Source organism: Dendrobates tinctorius, unplaced genomic scaffold, assembly GCF_039654945.1.
Source record: "Dendrobates tinctorius isolate UK_male_01 unplaced genomic scaffold, ASM3965494v1 ptg000075l, whole genome shotgun sequence".
NCBI lineage: Eukaryota > Metazoa > Chordata > Amphibia > Anura > Dendrobatidae > Dendrobates > Dendrobates tinctorius.
The window spans coordinates 31,329,768-31,352,500 of NW_027361743.1; the positions used below are offsets into that span (position 1 = coordinate 31,329,768).

Here is a 22,733-nt window from a genome sequence, read left to right on the forward strand (position 1 = left end):
TGCAGTATGGAATCTGCGGTGGAGTGGACACAATCTGGTTCATCAACCATTTTACGGAAAGCAAACAGGAAAGATGGTAAACAATACATCACATTATCATCTAGCTCCCACAATGATGCATGCCAAAGTGTTCCCAGACAAGAAAGAAAAATGTAGGCCACTTTAGACCTGTTATAAGAAAATTGCTAGGGACATACGGTAATTCAAAACAGTGTATTGGTTCACAAAGCCTCGGCAGACCTTAATGTCTCCATTAAAACAGGCAAGAGTGGGCAAATGTGCAGAAGTTTCCTAAGCAGAATGTCCCAGATAAGTTTACACTCACACCACAGAATCGTGGCACTTACACTCAAGTGGTCCCTGGACAGACTAGAAAGGCCATTGCTGCACAACAAAAAAAGCAGAGGGGTTTCTTATACCTCCTGAGGAACCAGAGGGGAGGTTGCAACCCACTATAAACAAGGAAAAGGAAAGTGTGAGGAGAGATACGAGAAATAAGGGAGAAGGTTAAGGAGTATCAAAAATAAAAAGAACAAGAAAATATGCTGGTAACAGGAAAAAATGCTGGGAGGGAAAGCAAACCCCTAAGATAAATAGCTGGAACAACTATGTATACATCCACCAGGAAATATAGCCAGCAAGGAAATGCAGAGAAGGGACACCATATAAAGCCTCCACCCAGAATACGATAAGGCAAGCCAAAAAAGGATAACACCTGGAAACGAGCAAGCCAAGAAGGGAGATTAAGGACAAAGGAAAAATCTGCATTTGGACAGGGAATAAAAAGAGCCATATTGTAAACACTTCGCTGGACAAGGCGGAATCCCAGAGTGGACCGTGGCACCGAGGGACCCTGGATGAGCAACCAGGTGGACCCGACCCTTATACAGGGACCGTTAGGAGCAGGTCCAGGGGTTCGAATGCCACGGCAGCCGGAACCAAGAGGAGCGGCTCAGAATGGAGTACTGAAATGAACACAGGAAGGCAGGACTGGAGTCAGATAGCAGGTGCGGACACAGGAGGACTGGACCGGAGTCAGACAGCTGGTACGGACACAGGTAGGCAGGGCTGGAGTCGGGTAGCAGGTACGGACACAGGCAGGCAGGACTGGAGTAAGGTAGCAGGTGCGGACACAGGAGGACTGGACCAGAGTCAGACAGCTGGTACGGACACAGGTAGGCAGGGCTGGAGTCGGGTAGCAGGTACGGACACAGGCAGGCAGGACTGGAGTCAGGTAGCAGGTGCGGACACAGAAGGACTGGACCGGAGTCAGACAGGTGGTACGGACACAGGTGGGCAGGGCTGGAGTCGGGTAGCAGGTGCGGACACAGGAGGCTAGGCTGGAGTCAGACAACAAGTCTGCAAGGGAACACAGAGCAGTCAGTGGAAGGCAGCCTAATGCAAGGCAAGATCACAGGACCTAGAATTGCTGTACTACAACAACGATCAGGCGCCTCCATTATGGGAGGACGGCCTGATATACACGTAGCTGTGCCCCCATTGGTCCGGTGGTGCTACCGGGTCAGGGCACCGCCGGAGATCAGAGACGGAGGGCCGGGTGCGACATACTGCGCTGGCACAGGGCCCGTAATAACTTCACCGGCCGGGGGCCGGTCAGAGGAGGATGCCGGCGCCGGAGCAGAAGGCAATGAGGCTGCAGCACGAGGTCAGTGTGAGCGCGCGCGAAGGAAGGCCTGGGAAGGTGAGCGTCTGGAGGCACGGGAACCGTGAAACATATAAAGAGGTGTAATAAACAACCACAAAGCACCAGGTCATCAGATCGAATCCCCACACCAAGCCATGAGAATTACGCTGTAGCAGGTTTTAATGAAGTGGTGGTGAATCTGTTGGAGTCCAAGACACTGCATCCACATGGGCTGAGCAATTCTACACAGCATAGACAAGCTCCTATTGTCTTATAGCAAGTCGCATTACCAGTACAATAGATTGTCCATATCTCATGGCAACGGTGTTGTGACTGCTGCATCTTTGGAATCCATGGCCTTGGTATCCTGTTACGCTCACCAAGTAAGGCTACTTTCACACATCCGGTGTGTGGGGTCCGGCGGCATGTGGCGAAAAGCCGGGCCGCCGGATCCGGCCTGCAGCCGTGACACCGGATGTGTATGCGGCGAGACATACGGCTCGGACAAGATTTAAAGGAGCCGCAGGAGGAGGTGGACAGAGGCAGCCGATGAGAGACAACTGCTGAAAGGGAGGTGAGGGGAGGAGAGGAGACAGAGGAGAAGGGAGGGGAGGGGGGGTGGAGAGAGAGACATGGGGGGTTAACACTTAGTGTCCAGGCGAAAGAATCTCTCTCTCGCTGGGCACTTGTGGGGTTAACCCCACAGAGAGATCTCTCTCTCTCACCCAGACACTGTGAGTGTTAACCCCACAAGTGCCCGGCGAGAGAGATCTCTCACAAGTGTCCGGGTGACAGAGAGAGATCTCTCTCTCTCTCGCCGGGCACATGTGGGGTTAACATTCACAGAGTCCGGGCATGCGCTGTGGAAAAAGCCGGTCCGGCGCTGACAAAAAACGTTGCAGAGAACGTTTTTTGCAGATGCCGGACGGCTAATTTTTGCCGTGTCCGGCAACAACCGGACACGACGCATAACCATCCGGCACGATGCGGCGACCATGAAAGCTTATGGGACAAAACCGGATTCAGTGCTGGATCCGGTTATGAAAAATTTCGCCGCATCGTGCAGGATTACAAAAACCGGATGTGTGAAAGAGGCCTAAGGTGGATCCTCTAAGCCTCAGGTGCGGGTGGGCACATGAACCCCAAGCACTGATAAATAAAGCAGGAAAGCAAGTGAGCAGTGAGGATTTGGCACGCTGAGGAATCTCCAGAGCAACAAGCCAGATGAAGTGGAACCCAAGTGATAAGAAATCAAGTAAAAACACCAACTCACAAAGCGTAGATGAAGAAGCAGCACAACAAACATAGGGCTAGAGTTTCAATCCCAAGACACACATTTGTGTCTAATTATGGTGTAGGACCTATATGTAACAGGACCCGCACCAACAATATTTATAATGCTGGTGTATTGTTATGTGAAATAAGGGGCAATGGTTTCCCCCAGGCACTAGAGCAGGGTGCGACTGCTTGCTACCTCTGCATCACTTATAGCTGTGCCCCTGAAAAAGACTCTAGTGGCAAAATGAAATTTCTCCACAGTGCTCCAGATTAGTTACTAACCATTCACTTCATTCAAGCCACGACTGAATCCTGCGTGGATCCGTGTCGATCAGATTTGTACACAACAAGCACTCAGCTGTTTTTGTTCTATTCTCCATTGTAAAACTATTCAGGATCTTTAGGCGTTTTAAGTGGAAAAATAACCCATTTAAGAGTAGTTTAGTCTTCTCAGTATACTTTTTCTATAAAGCTGTAGCAGAGGGATGGGTATCACCCACAAAGTAGACGCGCTATTATCCACCCATGGGTGCTGTCAAATTGTTTCAGGATGATGATTGGCCTACAATTTACAAGTTTGGGTCATAAAATCCTACTTTTAGCTTCACCGGGTTAATAAAATTGTTGGTTTTAAAAGAAATCTGTAATCAGTACCTTTACAAGACCAATCATTTCCTATGTTATTGAGAAATCAGTGTTTGCATTAATTTACTGATGAAGCTGAAGGGCTACTGTAGATCTGAAGCCTCTGTCACTCCAGCTCTCTTTCCTGCCGAGTGCTGCCTCCTCCAGCTTGACTGGCGACCTGTGTGCTGAGTGACTTCAAGCAAAAGAGCCGACACTCAACCAGGAAGAGGCAGCACAGACAGGCGAATAGAGCTGGAGTGACAGAGGCTTCAGATCTACAAATAGTCCTTCAGTCCCATCTGTATATCGATTCAAACACTGATTTCTCAGTACTGGAGGATCAGACTGGTCATGTAGAGATATTGCTGGACTTGTCTTTCAAAAAGCTACAGTCACATATAAGTATTATGGAGGATGGAATCCTGCTCACAGATTCCCTTTAAGATGACCGTGTACTGCATTTTCTTTAAGGTTGCTAACTTACTGGTAGATTACTTCGCAGATTGCAGCAGGTTTTTGCTCTAGCAAGGATTTCCAGGGACTGTATGTATCTCCCTTGACCTCTATCATAACAACCTTTTCCTGGGTCTCCTGCAAACAAGCTCCTTCAGACCATGATACCATATTACAAGCACATGGGGAAAGTGTTTATTAAATGTAACAGAGCCGTAACGCAGCAGAGATCAGTAGCTGGGAAGAGAGAGCACAGTTGCTTACGACTCAGCAAGTATGTAGGGAAGGTGACCTGACGGACGGACTAGTCAGAGTGAAGAAAGATAGGTTTGCACAGTGTAGGTAGGAGACAGTGATTACAGTGGGGAAACAACTAGAAAAGTGTAGTGGACGTGCAGTACCTTGGGATGACCATTAGATGGCAGGGTGGAGTGTGAGCAAAGGACTTTACAGCAGCTTAGGGCTTTAGAAACCGTTGGTCATGGGGGGCGTGGTGACAGTTAGTGACAGTTTCAAGGAACCGGGGGAGTTATAAATACTGAGGGAGGGTTCCAGAAGATTCCAGTCCCCAGGGGGAGCCCAGGTGACAGGAGGACTTCGCCAGTCTGTGTGCCCTGAGGAGAATCCGACCAGGGGGACTGAGGAGAGGAAATGTCAGGGGGGTGGTCCTGACAGAAAGATACCGCAGAAGAGACAAGGCTCTGGGTGGAAGACACCGTATGTATAACGACGAGACTGATTAGTAAAGTGCTGTTGGTGTACGGGCCTAAGGCGGCCACAGTAACCGAGCTGTCAGGATTGTCACAGTGTGAGACGGGACGTGACGTGTAAGTACGTCCCTTGTGTAACATACGGTGTTGAAGCGGCCCTGAACACGGAGGGCAGAGAGAGATATCGCGGTGTACCGCGAGGACCGTCAGTCGGACGGTGTGAAATAAACTTGGACCTGTTGCACCCAGAATCTGCCTCATCGTGTCTCTGTATCATCTCTGCGCGGTATAAAAGTAGGACCACCCCCCCAGCTCGGCACCCCACCACCGACGCTACATTTGGCGTAGTCGGCAGGATCGCCGCCGCTAATACCTCATCTTCTGCGGCAGACCTGCCTCAAAGAATGGAAAAGGACTTGGACTACTCTGTTTGGATTACAATTACCTGTGGATTACAAATGACCTACCTGTGGAATACAAATGGGAAGCGCTGTGGCGGATCTGTGTGGCCAGCAGAGGATCCGGGGCGGTACCAGGTACTGTGCAGTATGGCGGTGTTGCTTCAGCGCAGAGGAGAGGTCCGGGTGTTTGCAGTCGTGTTGAATGGACTGGGACCCCCTCCAACGTACCCCAAAAGGAAGCAGTATGTGCCTGGAAATCGACGCTTCCATATATTGGACCCTGACAGGATGGTGGAGAGGCCTGCCGACACCTCACCTCACAGAGGGAGTGGCACAGAAGAAAAACTTGGCTGCGGCTGTCTGATGCCATTCGAGTGCTGCCCAACGGACGGTATGAGACTCTGCAGGTGTCGGGGCATCGGCCGCCTAGAGTGGCAGTGGCGGCAGGGGATGGAGCTGTGCCAGAAGTCGCCCTCAGAGCCACGGGAGAGCAGCGGGATGCTGAGCTGGGGAGCGGAGCCTGAGCGGAGTCAGCGAGAACAGCCGCCACCAATACCAGCAGAGGACTTCTCAGCGGAGCCCCCGAGTTTGGGGGAAAGACCCGCGGGACAGTGGAGCGAGGGACGGAGGCTGCGGGTGAAGCCGCGTATTGATGTGATGGAGGCCGCAGCGCCGGGGAAGGTGAGAGTACCCCCGGCACCACCAGTGCCTCCGCCAGCGGCCCTCATCATTCCGCCGCAGCACGCTGCCCCCTGCGCACCGGAAGGCCTGGGTACATCGGGCCCAGTGGTGTATGCAGAGTTGTGCGAGGCCCCTGCTCAAGTCCCTGAGGTACCCCGCCTGGAGCCGCCAGTGCGGAAGTCATCCAAAGAAGACGCTGCTGCGTTCCCCCTGCTGATAGCAGCTGCGTCGTTGGAACCGGCCGTTACTCCGGCTCCATTGGAAGTAGTGGATGCGGCCTGTCCTGAGGCCGCGGTTATGCCGCTGCTGAAGTCGACTGCGGCCGACTTAGTGGGCCTTGTGATTCCAGCCTCCAAGGACCCGGTTGTCCCCATTTGCCACCTGGCCCCAGCGGCTGTTGAGCCGCAAAAATCATCGGCCGCCTCTGATCCACGTCCTTCCTCGGTTAAGTCCCGCCCACCGGACTCCAGGGCTCATGCCGGACCCTCTGTTTGGGTCGCAGGAGTTATAGAGAAGAAGAGGGCCAGGGGGCAGGAAGTCTGGAACCTGCTCCATGAGAGGGGAGAGGCTGGCATGGCGGCTGCACGACCCCCGGGACGGCTCGTTTATACTATCTTGCAGAAAGGGACACTTCTTGCATCCTGGGAGCTCCACGGTTGTGGGGTCCCATACTACTGACCACCGAAAGGAGGATTGAACTGTCAGGAGTTCGTTGCACCGTTGTGCAGGTCAAAAGGACAGTTCGCGGTCAGCTTTTAAAAAAAAAAAGAAATGTTTATCTGTGATTTTTATGTCTGTTTTTCTATGTTCCTCTTACAGGATAGTTTGTGTTTACTTTTTAGACTGACAGAGCGCGGGATACTTAGAAGAGAGGGAGTGTCCATGTCCAAGGAAGGGAGGAAGAAAGAGGAAATGCAATGTTATGTTATATTTTGGTTTTAAAAGCAAGAGAAAATGAAAAAAAAAAAATTATAAAAAAATGGGGTACTTGTGCTATTATAAAGTTGTATGATGTATAATATGCAAAGTAAAATGCAACAGGTCCGGGGTAAGGGAAGGTCTGCGGGACCAAAGGAAAGTGTGAGATCCGGTAGGGATCTAAGAGTTGAGGTCTGGGAGACCGGGACGCCGACCATGACATGTAATTGAAAGAAGGAAAATGAATGGGAAGATGTGAGAAAGACAGCCGTCCTAGGTCAGGTCCCCGACACCACGGACACCCCTGAAGAAGGAAAGGCGGGCGCCGGCAATGATCTGGTAGGTGAGTGGCCTCGATCATGGCGTACCGGATAGTGAAAGGTAACAGTAGGGGAGAGTAGGGGAAAGATACACGCCGTAGAGAGAATACGGGTGTACCTTGCCCAATTTGAAAGACGTTGTCATGTGGCGTGCGCGCTGGTGAGTAGCAGTAGGCTGCTCAGAGCATAGTGCTCCCAGTATGGTTCGGCCCCCGCAGATAGTGGGTTTGGCTCAACTTCTGGTCCGACAACAGAATGTAGGTGTAGATTCAGAACGACGAAGGCAGGGATGACGATTGTCGAGGACGACAATGGACAAAGGAAGGGGGAGTGTAGGGAAGGTGACCTGACGGACGGACGGACTAGTCAGAGTGAAGAAAGATAGGTTTGCACAGTGTAGGTAGGAGACAGTGATTACAGTGGGGAAACAACTAGAAAAGTGTAGTGGACGTGCAGTACCTTGGGATGACCATTAGATGGCAGGGTGGAGTGTGAGCAAAGGACTTTACAGCAGCTTAGGGCTTTAGAAACCGTTGGTCATGGGGGGCGTGGTGACAGTTAGTGACAGTTTCAAGGAACCGGGGGAGTTATAAATACTGAGGGAGGGTTCCAGAAAGTTCCAGTCCCCAGGGGGAGCCCAGGTGACAGGAGGACTTCGCCAGTCTGTGTGCCCTGAGGAGAATCCGACCAGGGGGACTGAGGAGAGGAAATGTCAGGGGGGTGGTCCTGACAGGGAAGGACCGCAGCAGAGACAAGGCTCTGGGTGGAAGACACCGTATGTATAACGACGAGACTGATTAGTAAAGTGCTGTTGGTGTACGGGCCTAAGGCGGCCACAGTAACCGAGCTGTCAGGATTGTCACAGTGTGAGACGGGACGTGACGTGTAAGTACGTCCCTTGTGTAACATACGGTGTTGAAGCGGCCCTGAACACGGAGGGCAGAGAGAGATATCGCGGTGTACCGCGAGGACCGTCAGTCGGACGGTGTGAAATAAACTTGGACCTGTTGCACCCAGAATCTGCCTCATCGTGTCTCTGTATCATCTCTGCGCGGTAAGAAGTAGGACCACCCCCCCCAGCTCGGCACCCCACCACCGACCCTACAAGTACAGCCTGGGGCGAACGAACATTAAAGAGCACTAGAGGTGAGAAAGACAGAGATGTGGACTGTTTTAGGTGAAAGACCCCAGAAAGACTACTCTGCAAGCTGAGTAGAGCGCCATGATTAACGAACCAAAAATCATTGTAGAATGAAATGATTTTCGCCTTCTCCCTAACCCTAACTCAATAAAGACAATAAATTGGCCACAGCAGCCTTTATCAAATAACATTAACATTTTAAAACATAACATAAGGAAAGGGTCAATGGAAGCTCAACCAATAAATCTTAGGGTCATCAGCTGCTCCTCTCTGCTCCCAACCACATCACGCCGATTCGGGGACCCTCCTGCTGAAAGGCACCACCTCATAAAATCGTCCCCCTGAGATGTTTGCTCTGTGCGGACCCCGTGTATTTTTCTCACCACTTATAAAAGAGGGGGGGGAGGAGATTGACCCCACCAAAACGGGTTACTTTCTCTCACTTTTCCATACCACCAATTGGCTTTCCAAAGTCCCATTCTCGTCAGCTGCTATGACATGATGGCAGCTGGCAAGATTTTCCCTTTCCTTTCTCAAAGCATTTTGAGAATCTATGGTTCCCCCCACAATTGGAACGCTCGTGTTTAAACCTGCATAATTAACCAAAATTGCAGTCTCTCTCATTAAATCACCCGCACACTTTTTTCAGGGTGCCTGCCGAAGGCCCCCCCCTGAAATGGCCGAACCTACAGCGGCTCCAGGAAAGGATTGAAAGGCAGCCTGTGGCGGTGTCATCAGCAGCATCTATAAACTAATCTCCTTGTGATCCCAACACAAATTCGGACAGACTGCCTTCCTCTGTCTGAACTACTCAACATAGCGCAGCCTTCTAACACCCCTCATACGTATGGTCCGCTTCCCCTATGCTGTCCAAGTAGCAAACCAGGGCCGAGCAGTTCTCGGGCACCTTTTCCCCTATCACACTAGCCAATATGGCAAACACCTGAAGCCAATTAGCAAACGGGGAATCAAGTGGTATCTCCACTGCTCTTCCTCCTCCTCCTCCTTCTTGCTCTCATCAGATTTAACACTGTCAAAATTAAATTTTTCCAATGGTAACAATGAGAAGATCTCTATATACTCATCCATCCATAATTTTCCCTCACCTCTTGTTACAAGTGTGGCCTCAAAGGCCCATCAAAACACACATAGACCTCGCCTCACGCTCTATCATCCATTCGGACCAAATCTACCCACGTGTTGGATGGTACCAAGTGGGTATCCATGAACGGAGGAACCACCGCCTATTCTACTTGGGTACTCTCTACTGCCACCGTTGTCACCACCAACAGTACCTCTCCGGGCCTCACCCAGTGAACACCCCTTTGCCACACCGCCGTCAGGTAGGACACCGCCGCAACCATCCATTCTCTCATCAACTGTAATAATTGTGACACCTCACTCTCATCTGTCCCTGCATCCACTACCTCCCATGCACAATTGACACTCCCCTTGCATACTAACATACAGTGACCACGTTGCTTACCAGGCTGACTACGAGGCTGGGTCAGTACAGCAATTGCGTGTCTCCCCCACACATCCACCTCAAACTACTCACCCAATGACGCCAGTCCTTTTTCTGCTGATACGACCATTGGCTGACCCGCAGCCAGTGGTCCCTTAGTTCCTGTTGCATCGTCACTGTACTCCTCTGGTCCAGCTGAATGTCTTCCAGAAGCAGGTGATGGCAATTCAGCTGCACGCCTGCAGCTAGCAATCCTATGGCTGCCATATCACCCTTCTGTGTCCCCTTTATTTCTTTAGCTGCACCTCCTGTAATTTTCTTTTTGGGACTTCCTGTCCCTCTGTTTGCCACCCTGCCTAGGTGGAAGCCTCCTGTCCTCCTCTTCATCCCCGGTGTCCGCCAGACTCCACGACTGCAGATGTCGTCGGGAACACTGACCGCCCGTCCCAGCATGTCCTTTGACACAGATGCCTTTGATAAAGTGTATTCCTCCCAGACCACTGCACCGCCATCCGGCTCGCGCAGCCTGCTTCTGATTCTGGAGGGTCCCTGTTGCAGTTCCTATCTCTCTGTCACATCCTTGTGGTCATCTCTGAGCTCAGCCGCACAGGGGACCGAGACCTCTTAGGTGCTTGGGGGAGTCGGTTCCTTTGATGCCTCATCGACCCTGACGCTCAACATCGTTAACTGCTGCTGGAGCCAACCTGGGCCTTATTCAGATGCCAAGGCCTTGCATCTTTCCAATAAGGCCTTCATCTTGGAACAAGGGTGTCCTGCCGTGAATACACCAACAGACTGACACTACTACACCCCCAGCTCCCCTATATACCAAGAGCCCCATTCCAATCAGGTAATATCCTCTGGGTAGACACACTCTTGGAACCCACCCCAAATTTTCCCTGGGACCCTGCCCCTCAACTTCAAAAGCACCATCTTGGCTCCCCCCCGATAATATTATCCCTATCATCCCACCATATTAACCAGGGCCTGGCAGGCATCCTAGTCATGTGGCCCTCCCTTTTTGGCCCTTCGAATTTGCAGTATGGGCCCTACTAGTCTCACTGTTATAGCAGTGCCATTATGACAATTTCATACCTTCAGCCTGTAGGATCTCAGGTTGTGTGGTCGACAACTCCAGGTTGTGCTGATTTTTGTCACTTTCATGTTCTGTAGTTAAACATGTAAATGAGCTGTTGCTTAACACCGTCACAGCTCTGTCTCTAGAGGAAAAACAGATATATTCACTGGAAAGGGCAATGTCATCGAGAAGCAGGGGAAATGTAAATATTAACAAAGTAGTAACTCACTTTCTATGAAATTGGCATTAGGACTCATTCAGATGTTGAGTATTTACAGTGATATTGTGATTAATAGAGTTTTATCCGAGTGTCGTCAAAATTTGGTCCTAGTTTCATCAGTTTTTCTCGGATGAGAAAAAACAATATTTCTACAACTTCTCATGCAGTCTGTAAAAAAATTGATAGGACATGGATAGCATCCCAGTATTGTCTGATTTTTGAATGGCGCTCAGGCTGGCCCATAGGAGAACAGCAGAATCCTCTGGTGGGCCCCACCTCTTATATGAGTAGTACTGGCACAATATACTTGAATCACTATGTGATAAAGGCGGCATCTTATTCATTTAACAATCTACCCAGATCAGTGTTACATAAATTTGTGATTAAGGATAATGTCACATTTTCATGTAGCTGAAAAGTGGGGTCCTGGAGTTGGTTACTGGTGGCCCTTGGTACTTCAGTCTGAAACTGGGACCCATAGACTTGCATTACCGATTTTGATTTGACACTCGGATAAATATCGGACACGTCTCTGTGATTATGTGCGGACCATTCGGTTAAACCAAAAAATCGGATATGTGAAGCGTCTCATAGATTATCCTACTGTAGCAAGAGTTCCATCCTTGAAAAACACAGAACTCATATGTGAAAAATGGACGTTTTAGTATATATACTGTATATACTGTATTCCATAAGTTAAAAAATTAAAAGCCCTATTCCTTTTTGTCATACATAAAGTACAGTACATTGGGAGTGCATCACTTAAGGCTGCTTTCACACATCCGGCTTTGTGTCTCCGGCGCCGTGCGGCGAAAAGCCGTAGGGGCGGATCCGGGATGTGCCGGAGACACCGGATGCCTGTGTGGCCGGATACGGTGGCGCCCACATTTAAAAGAGCAGCTCGAGACTCAGAGTCTCTGCGCATGCGCTCTGAGAAAAACCGGTCCAGCGCTGTCAAAAAAACGTTGCAGCGATCGTTTTTTGCAGACGCCGGACGGCTACTTTTTGCCGTATCCGGCAAAAAACGAATGCGCCACGTACCATTCCGGCACGGTGCGGCGACAATACAACTCTATGGGACAAAACTGGATCCGGTACCGGATCCGGTTGTTCCAAATTTTGCCACATCGTGCCGGATTCATAAAGCCGGATGTGTGAAAGCAGCCTAAGATAATTATCAAACATACAGTATCCATTGTATGACATTAGTAAACGATGCAAGTATTTAACAAACATATTCCCAAAAGTCCCAAAACATAAATTTACATTAGGAAACCACCAATGACATGAAGGTATCTTTGATCACAGCAATGAGCAGCCACAAGCCCTGTACCAAACCAAGACGAGGTCAAAAGCTTTATAAGTGTAGAGATCTAATAATATTAATTCGGACGATGGTGTAGACGGGACTAGCTGCCCACTAAGAACTGGTGGGAACACACTGTGGAAAAAGTAATAAAAAAATGAACAGGTGAAAACTTTTACATAGGTCAAAGCATTGGTCCACAACACATCTAACCCCTTCATGACCGGAGGTATTTTCGGTTTTGCGTTTTCGTTTTTCGCTCCCCTTCTTCCCAGAGCCATAACTTTTTTCTTTTTCCGTCAATATGGCCATGTGAGGGCTTGTTTTTTGCCAGACAAGTTGTACTTTTGAATGACAACATTGGTTATACCATGTCATGTACTAGAAAACAGGAAAAAAATTCCAACTGTGGTGAAACTGCAAAAAAAAAGTGCAATCCCAGAGTCGTTTTTTGTTTGGATTTTTTACTAGGTTCACTAAATGCTAAAACTGACCTGTCATTATGATTCTCCAGATCATTACGAGTTCATAGACACCAAACATGTCTAGGTTCTTTTTTATCTAAGTGGTGAAAAAAAATTCCAAACTTTGTTAAAAAAAGCACCATTTTCTGATACCTGTTGTGTCTCCATTTTTCGTGATCTGGTTCTGGGTGAGGGCTTATTTTTTGCATGGTAAGCTGATGTTTTTAATGATACCATTTTGGTGCAGATACAATCTTTTGATCGCCCGTTATTACATTTTAATGCAGTGTTGTGGCGACAAAAAAAACCGTAATTATGGGGTTTTGACTTTTTTTCTCGCTACACCATTTAGCGATCAGGTAAATACTTTGTTTTTATTGATAGATCGGGCGATTCTGAATGCGGCGATACCAAATATGTGTATGTTTGATTTTTATTGTTTTATTTAGAATGGGGCAAAAGAGGGGTGATTTGAACTTTTATATTTTGAAAAACTTTTTTTTTACTTTTGGCATGCCTCAAAAGTCTCCATGGGAGACTAGAAGCTGCCACAACCTCGGCTCTGCTACATAGAGGCGATGAGCAGATAGCAGAATTACTAACTTGCTATGAGCGCCAACCACCGGGTGGCACTCACAGCAAGCCGGCAGTGACAACCATAGAGGTCTCCAGGAGACCTCTGGTTGTCATGCCAACCCACCGGTGACCCGCGATCATGTGTCGGGGGTCACCAGTGGGCGGATTTCCAACCCGATGGCTGGAAACGCGTTAAATGCCACTGTCAGCGTTTGACAGCGGCATTTAATGGGTTAATAGCTACGGGTGGATCGTGATTCCACCCGCAGCTGTTTCAGGCACATGACAAAGGGATTCCGAAGTTGGCGTAAATTTACACCCAATGTTGGAAAGGGGTTAAAGGGAATCTGTTAGGCTGGTTTCACACTTGCGTTTTTTTGCGCTGCATTTTTGCGCATAAATGCGCATGCGTTTCTTCCTATACTTAACATGGGTGCGCATTGTCATGCGTTTGTAAGCGCATGCTTTTTTGTAGTGTGCGCCTGGGCGCACAAAATGCATCCTGTTGCATTTTTTGTGCGTCTGACCTGTCTCAAAAAAACGCATGTGCACGCAATGCGCACGAAATTCACCCGAAAATCCATTAAAGTCTATGGGAGCGCTGACGTGCGCATGGTAATGCGCATGTCAGCGCAAAAAAACGCATGCTTTTTTTGCAAAAACCATGCACAAAAAACAAGAAAACACATAAAAACGCATGATGTGTTTTTATGCGCGTTTGCACTGCGCACGCAGCGCAAAAAAACGCAAGTGTGAAAGTAGCCTTAGCAGGTATTTGTCGTGTAATCTGAGAGCAGCATGATGTTAGGGCATAGACCCTGATTCCAGCGTTGTTACTTACTGGTCTGTGTTTTGATGTTTCATTAAAATGATTGTTTTATCAGCAGGAGATTATCACTACAGGACTAGGTGTCTTGTGCCTTGTAATCAACGCAGGGCTGCCACTAGGAATTTCGGGGCCCCATACTGGCAAAATTTTCAGGGCACCCTTGAGACTCTGCCCAGGCTCCGCCCCAGCCCCGCCTCCACCCCTTGAACTGTCCACAGTCCCACTGCTCTCTCTTGGAAAAACTCCATTTCACATCAATCACACATTAATAGTTCCCATCACCAGATCACACATATAACCAGCGTCTCATGTTTTGGCCAAAATATTTTTTTAACCTGCCACCATGACAAGGTAGACTCTTTTGGCCAGGTCCTACTCTACTCTAATCTGTTAAAAATTTGTTAAAATATCCAGTACAATTTAGATATATTTTTATTTATTTTTCAATTTTTAAAATGGCGAATAATATCACATACAAAGAACAAATACCGCTACACCATGTCCAGACCACATATTACCACCACATAGTGATCTATAATAGTACATACAAGGAACAAATACCAACACACCATGTCCAGAGCACATATTACCACCACATGGTGACTGAATACTACAATACTGATCATTAATAAAAAAGACACAATACTAAGATCACCATAAGTGCCATTATACACAGGAGATCTGTACTTAGTATGCAGTGTCTGTGTACAGGTAATACAGTGATCACCAGTGACATTATACACAGGAGCTCTGAATAATATAGTCACTGAGTAATGAAGGGAAACGCCAACTAGTGACCTGACAGCTGTGATTTCTAAAGAAATAATGATAATAATCATTATTTTACTTATATACCACTGTGGTAGATTGACTCACTTGGATGCTTAAAGAGAAAGTCAAAGGAACAATTTCCGTTTAAGTTTTCAATTGGTTTCTTAAAACAGTACTGCAGAAACCAGAGCAAAATTAAATAAACAAACATGGCCCTTCTGGCATAACAGAAAAAACAAAATAGCATACAGTACACGATGTTAGTCATTGAATAGTCATAAGTAATAGGATAAAATAGTTCAGTAATTTGATGCAACTCTATGCTGTTTACACTACTGGGTTATTGTCACATCTCAGCTGTCAGGTGACCAGGGACCAGGGGCTCCTTCCCTATCCATACCACTAGGGGGCGCCCTAGCTTGCCCTATTCCCCGGGATACTTCTGAAGGTGAAGATGCCAGGGCCACCACCCTTGCTTTATCTCCTGAGTTAGCCCTCCGTCTGTTCTCTTCCCCCACCCAGTGAAGAGGGGCACTACTGTGCACCGAAGTACAACAACCCGATAAACAAGGCTACACAAGCAAGGGGGTAACTGAAAATACCAGGCATGCAAATATTCACTCACACATAACAGAGGAATGCACTGGGGAGTGAAAGATGGGGAAAAAAAAACAAAGTAAGAGGAGGGAAGGGAATTACCACACTTAAAAAGCATGCAACAGTCACAGATAACTCCTCCAAAACGCCTGTTATATGAACACCTCTCCTCCTAAGCCATGCATTAAAAGCTAGTTCTGACATGGGTTGGAATCAGGACCCAGATTATAAACGGGATGGGAGTGGCTAACTGAGCTCAGCTTAGAGCTCAGACTTTCCAATTTGGTCGATTGACTCCTGTTCTGCCAAAAGGAATAAACACCATTAAGATGAAGGAGAAGTGTTTCTTCTCAGAGCCGGAGTAGGAGCAATCAGACGCTGCGGTCTTCTGGCTCCTCTCTGTTTCGGTAACCCCGTGACAGTTATATTCACATGTAACAGGTTTTTGCAGACTTGTCTGTGACTGTCTAATGGATTTAAAAGGGCTGATTGTAGATGTGAGTTTCAGTCATAAACATTTCTGTAACAAATCTGCCGCACGTGAATATAATCTGAAGGTTTATGAACAGTAAAGGTCCCCATATACCTCAGATGTTGTCAACCAATGATCGTTTGGCCTACAGATACCTCTACTATTCCTACTGCCCCATATACAGCCCAGCGTTCTTGTGTTTCCAAAGTGGCGAGTGGAATAATCTCCTGCCTGACACGTCTGAACCTCAATCTAGGAACTCATATTCTTCATTATCATCTGGAGAGAAAAGTCAGAAGGCCACATGCACATTTGCTTGTCAGTCTCACGAAAATCATCAGGTATGGCCGCCATGAATGTGTATGAAGGCCATCATTTATTATGGCACTGAATAATGTCAGAATGTATGAACCTGTAATGAGGCATCCATTTGCCTCCGAGGCACACTGAGGCTTCATCTTTCAGATTTTTGTATAATTGTGGCACAAAAAGTTGTGGCATGTTCCATTGTCCCCATATCACAGATGTATCTTCTCCTGGATGCAATCTGGAGATCAGTTCTGTAATACGGTGTCTGACGGAGCACGTCCCCTTAATTCTGCCCAATCATACACACTCACATTCACCATTACTGTGTGACGTCAGCTCATGTATAATACCTGAAATTCTCATCCTGGTTGAAATTATGATAAAAAGTGAAGTTATTATCCTTGACAACATCTGACCATGTTTTGTGGAAGGAATCTCTTTTGCTTTTCAGATAATTGAGGAGGTCTCCATGCGGACAGTATTCGAAAATTAAGTATATCGGACCTACAATAAAAAAGGATATGCACAAGAAAATGAAGAATTTACATGTAGAGCACATAGTATGGAAGATGATAAAAGAAAGTCACTTTTTACCTGATAAAGTGCACGCTCCAAGTAAATTGACTATATTATCGTGGTGCTCAATCTGGGTCATCATCTTCAGCTCAGACATTAAGGCATCTTTTTCTGAAGCATCGGGATTTTCTGAAATTTGAGAAGTTAAAGGGAATCTGTCGGTGGGTTTTTGCAAAGTAATCTGAAAGCAGCATGATGTAGGAAGCAGAGACCCCGATTCCAGTTACGTGTCACACATTGGTCTGTGTTTTGCTGTTTCAATAAATTCAGTGTTTTATCAGCAGGAGATTATCACTACAGGACTAGGTGCCTAGTATCTCGTGGTCTAACCACGCCCCCAACACACAATGTACACAGGAAACTGCCAATCAGTGGTGTGGGCGGAGTTATAAAGAGCTCAGCATTCTGAGCTCTGCTAGATCTGCAGCAGAGAAAACTGGGATTCTATCACAACTTTTGCACCCAGTAAATTAAGTGATACGTCACTGGAAACAGGATCTCTGTCCCTACATCATGTTACTGTCAGATTACATAGCTAAAACCTGGTGACAGATTTCTTTTAAATTTAATTTTTTTTTCGGAACATAACTTAAAATGTATTTTACATGTCAAAGTACAATGCCCAGTGATGGATTAGGAAGCCTGAAGAAATGGTCTCATGAGAGGACAACTGAGCATCATGTAGAGGCTGTTAGAGCACTTACAGATAGCTAATACATGCGAGGAGGTACAGACTGATCCTCCAGGAGACATCGCATTCTCCAATAAGTAGACCCTTTTTCAATTAATCCAAGATCCATCAGCTCCCATCTCTTATACCTTGTTTAGTGACAGCGCCATCTCATTCGCTTGGAAAAATTGGTTAGTTTATGTAATAAGCCTATTACTACCCAGTTTGTTGTATCAATGCACTTGAACTAGCTGGGGTGGTATCTAGATGGCACAGTTAGTCCTGTGTCACCTTCATTATGAGCCTGGCCAAACCTATGTCCGCCAAGCTTTCAAAGTCTCATCTTACAGTTCCCTGCTGCCGGCTGCTGTGTGATCTCGTCATGCTTTCGACGTATCAAGAAACAAATATGATCAGGAAACAGAGAACCCACTTTAATACTATTCTCCAGAGGTCCATATGCACCTGTATCCATCCTTAATATCAAAGAGGCCTTCTAGTGAAAGTATGAGCTGAAGCCAAGCACAGCCACCTCTGTGGATGATCTGATGTTTCTGTGTTTACAACAAAGGGGACATGGCGTTTATTAGAACCCCACCATTTTGCAGATCATCATACGTACAGGGGGTTGGACCCTAATAAATAAAATATTGATGACCGGTTTTGAGGATCCATTCCAGAACCACCAGTTTTCTCCTCTTACCTTTCAGCATTTTGACCGCCACCTGCAGGGACACTCCCGATTTACTGATTCCAAAAGCTTTAGCCGTGACCACTTTCCCAAAGGCTCCGGATCCGATAGTATCACCTATTACAAGAAAAACGCTAGAATAGTTTCTGTTGGTTGGGTGGGTTGCCAGGATATCTTATGGACATCAACCGCATCTCACCAAACTCCAGATTCTCTCTTGGGAACTCCCACTTTTTCATATCATAGGGCAGAACATTGAAATCAATGTAGATGTAATCATTATCAGAGGGTCCGATGTACTGCAGCATTTGTAACTGACCTTCGTATTTGTATTTCTGTCCCCCAAAAAATAAACAACTTATAAGTGGAGTTTAAAAAAAAAAAAAAAAAAAAAGACAAAAAAATAAAAAATTGGAAATGCTACCTTCTTGTACTTTCTCAGGATCAAGGCAAATAGAATAACAAAGAACAAGCTGCAAATTCCAGTCACAGTTGGGAGAATTAAATTACCGGTACTTTGTTCTGCAAAAGAAATATAATGGTTGGATTTAGAGGGTGTAGGGATTCACTCTCTCATGTACTGTAGGCATTAGGTAGCGTTCACACAGGCAAAGCAGTTTGGTCCAAATATGTGCATTTTTATGGCTTCCATAAAACTCCAGGGGTTTCAAAACCAAAAACAGACTCTTCTGGACAAAATGGTATCACAGCAAATAGACAATTCATTCAGCAGGTGCATATATGTCAGTGCGCACTCACCCAATCAGATTACAGTCCTCTCTCTCCCGGAGAAAACATTATACACAGAACAGGTACGGTCCTACCAGTCTCGTTTTCACCTTCAGCCTGAGCTCCAGGAGTTTCCAGCTCCAAAGTGTTCAACTCCATGCACAGTTCACACTGAACAAGCTGCAGCATCCACACGTTACTCTGCAGCTCCAGCACACAGACTGCTCAGCTTTCCTATTACTCTGCAGCTCCAGCACACAAACTGCTCAGCTTTCCTAGCTGACCCATGTAGTCTCCAGTCAGAGAGAGACTCTGGCTAGTCTGTATCCCAGCTACAGTTCACATTTTGGCTGGTCACTCACCAGCTCCAACACACTCCACTCTGCTCAACATCCAGCAGACTGACACAAGGTGAACCCATTTCCTGGTTCTTAGTCAAAGCTGGCCAGGTGCATCTAATTAAGGCCTGCAATAATAAGAATGAATCCAGTCCTAACTGGCTTTGCTATAATTATTACAGCAAATCTACAAGTGGTAAAAAAAAATCAGACTACTCAGGGACAATGATGGTCACTAACCAAAACTGACTGCTTATTTTATTGAGCTACATGACATGACATTTATTATTAAGGGGGTATTTCAGTCTAAACAATGCATCACCTACCCATCATCTAGATGATTACTATTAGATCAAAGTGGGTCTGACCACCTTGATCACTATAAAAGAAAAATTACATCCTCTATTCTTCCCTGACTGCAAATGAATGGAGCAGCCAGCATAGCATGCATACTGCTGTTCTATTCTTAAACCAAGGGAGAATGAGAGAAATGAGTCCCCTTTCTGGCAATTGGTTACCATCTATTCATTGAATTTTGATAACATTTGTAGACTTGAATTCCCCTTTAAGCATTACTTTTAGATGAGAATATAAAGTACAAACACGCCTGTGGTTATGGTATTTTCATTTGCACGAGGTCTTAAAAATGCAAAAATGCTTGGAAATTAAAAATGAAATTTCTTTATTATGTTTTTTTTTTAGTTTGTCATTTTTTATGCATGTCAGCTATTTTTGCAGCACTAACAATTCATGAAGCCATATTGGTTATCATAAGTGGGTGCAGCCCCATACCACCAGGGACCCTGAGTGTCTCTGAACATGATTTCTGCACACAACTTTGTTAGATGTATTAATGAACAAATTTACCAATGTGTTTCAATAAAACTTCTGCACAAGTTTTCCCGACAGAATTGGTAGCGCAGCTGCAGATGGTGACCGTCTCTGCCTGGTCCTCTACATCCAATGTGCTACTGGACGTCCAACTGTATCCGCTTCTTTCTGTTTGTCCTTCAGTTAGTCCATTCTTGATTTCTGACACACAGCTGTAAATAAAATCCACATAAAAAAGGTTCCACATAAAATAAATAATAAAAAAAATCCAATAAATGCTAAAAAGCATTCCCATGAAAACTTACTTGGAACTGCCATCACTCTTCATCCATGACCAGGTAGGCAATGGATAACCTTGTGATTTGCAGGAGACGCTTTTCGTGTTAATTGTTTCACATTTAACTTCAGGTTTTTCTATTGATGAAAGGAGACAGAATTTTTTTTTCTCATACTAGGTGTGAGTAATAGCTCTATAAGTGGCTTGACTATACAAGTATGGTGGCATGACATCTAGGCAGGCATCTACGTTGTGGGCATGTTCTACAATTAGGAAGGAACATGGGGGAAACCATAAAGTCCGTACACAATGTGTGGTGAAAAAAACTAGTTGTTTATTACATTAAATCAGGTGACAACAACTTTGAAAACATATCAATGTACATGAAGAATTTAAAATTGTTAAGGTCGTACACCCAAACATACAACAGACCGTAGTCAAGAAGGAGCAAAAGGTAATATATGTTAAATCTGAAGCTTCGACGAAGGCTGATAGCCAAAATGCGCGTCGGGGTGGACGCCATCCAGGAGAGGGAGCCCTATATTATAGTTGTAAGTACTTTCCCTATCAACTGCGCTATTTAACAGTAACATGAGCTATGCCTTTGTTGTACACTGCGGCAGATATACTCCTGTACTATACCTATACTCATACACCACTCTATTAAAATATTGACTACACTTATCCACACTCTGGACCTATATACAGATAGTCTCACATACTCTTATGCACTAGCACTTTATAACTATTTTTACTACCTCTACTAGCTGTTTGTTACATTAAATCAGGTGACAGCAACTTGAAAACAAATCAATGTACATGAAGAATTTAAAAATATTAAGAACAAGGCCGCACACCCAGACATATAACAGACGGTAGTCAGGAGGGAGTAAAAGGTAATATATGAATTAACTTCACTATACTATTTACTTTACTAGTATAAGAGCACCCTGCACCAAGAACATTCCCTTGTCCCCGTTTTCACATGTTCTACAATTATCAATCTGGGGGTAGGGTAGGCACCAAGTGGCTCTTTCAGTCAATTGGCCATTGAGATGGCAATGCACTAAAGGAAACATAATATGCACAGCTGTTTGTAGATCTCAGTCCTTGTGGCTCTATTCCCCGCCCAGCACAACCACCTCCTGTTTGACTGACAGCTCCTATTCTGTATGATTTCAGGCAAAGGAGCTGTCAGTCAAGCAGGAGGAGGCGGAGGAATAGAGCTGGAGTGACAGAGGCTTCAGATCTATCATAGCTCTTCAGACTCATTTGTATCTATTCAAATGCTGAATTCCCAGCAAGGAAGGAATGTAAAGGTATTGCTGGACTTGTCTTTGAAAGAGCTACATGTGCCTATAAATGGTTTAGGGTGTGAAATCTAGTGGACAGAATCCCTTTAATGTATCAATAAATGAACAGTCCTACCCCTTCAGTGCAAAGTCATTCTCAGCTCCAACTAATAGATCGGATACCAATCTATGAAGGCCATACATAATCCAATGTCCTGCCTTTTACTTTTCTCTAAAAATGTTCTATATTACCAATTTACAAAAAACAAGTTTGATCCACATAGATATCAGTATAACTCACTGAGCAAATTCAAAGTGAAGGTTTTGCTGAGCTGCACGTCATCATTTTCTACGTAGAACATGTACTCTCCTGGCGTATTTTCATGGAGGCAGTATTCAGATTTGCTGTCCAAAAATTGACATATATTCACAGTTACTTTTATGCTATCGCCATAACTTCATATTACATAAAATATCCAATATATAGGACTTATGAAATCCTTCTGACAGATTCACTTTAAAGTGGATTTCTGGAACTTCAACATAGATTACTTATCCTTCCAGCTCCGGGATGCTCACTGGTTGAATAAAGAAGTCATGGTCCCTTCCACTATTTATTAAGGCACATTGCAAATCAACAGCCTTCAATATACAAAATTTCTATAAACATAATCATTTATAAAAAAGAAGAAAATCTGCTGAAGACCATGAAGAACGCCATTGTTTTTATTTTGCAGGTATCTGCACCAAAAAGCGTGATCGCAATTTGTTCTGAATATTGCATTTTTACTACTTTTTCATTTTTTTCTCCCTTTTTAGATTTTCTGGGTGAAGATTTGACACAATTTTATTATATGCATTTTTTTGTGTAGAAATGTTGGAATTTTTGCACTTAAACACACAGTTATATTTTTTACATGGATTTTTTTAAACCTCCTTATAGAAGACTATGGGGAAAAATGCACCAAAAAAAAATTCAATAGTATTTTTAACTGCTTTTCGCAGTCTGACATAACTGTATGCACAAGTGCTTTCCACAATCTGCAGTTTAGTTACGTCACAGGAGTT

The 22,733-nt window shown here is 45.7% G+C and overlaps 1 protein-coding gene across 2 annotated transcripts in view; it reads right to left on the reverse strand.

The window, feature by feature from the left end:
* FLT3 (fms related receptor tyrosine kinase 3) overlaps window positions 1-22,733 on the reverse strand; it is a 178,815-nt gene that overhangs the window by 31,328 nt on the left and 124,754 nt on the right. For both annotated transcript variants that reach the window (XM_073583146.1, XM_073583145.1), the window contains exons 10-18: window positions 21,967-22,070; window positions 20,402-20,510; window positions 20,133-20,308; window positions 18,623-18,720; window positions 18,398-18,533; window positions 18,211-18,315; window positions 16,856-16,966; window positions 16,612-16,765; window positions 10,735-10,859 (exon numbers count right to left, since the gene is read on the reverse strand). In XM_073583146.1, coding sequence (XP_073439247.1) covers window positions 10,735-10,859; window positions 16,612-16,765; window positions 16,856-16,966; window positions 18,211-18,315; window positions 18,398-18,533; window positions 18,623-18,720; window positions 20,133-20,308; window positions 20,402-20,510; window positions 21,967-22,070 — 1,118 coding nt within the window. The remainder of the gene's footprint in view (window positions 1-10,734; window positions 10,860-16,611; window positions 16,766-16,855; window positions 16,967-18,210; window positions 18,316-18,397; window positions 18,534-18,622; window positions 18,721-20,132; window positions 20,309-20,401; window positions 20,511-21,966; window positions 22,071-22,733) is intronic.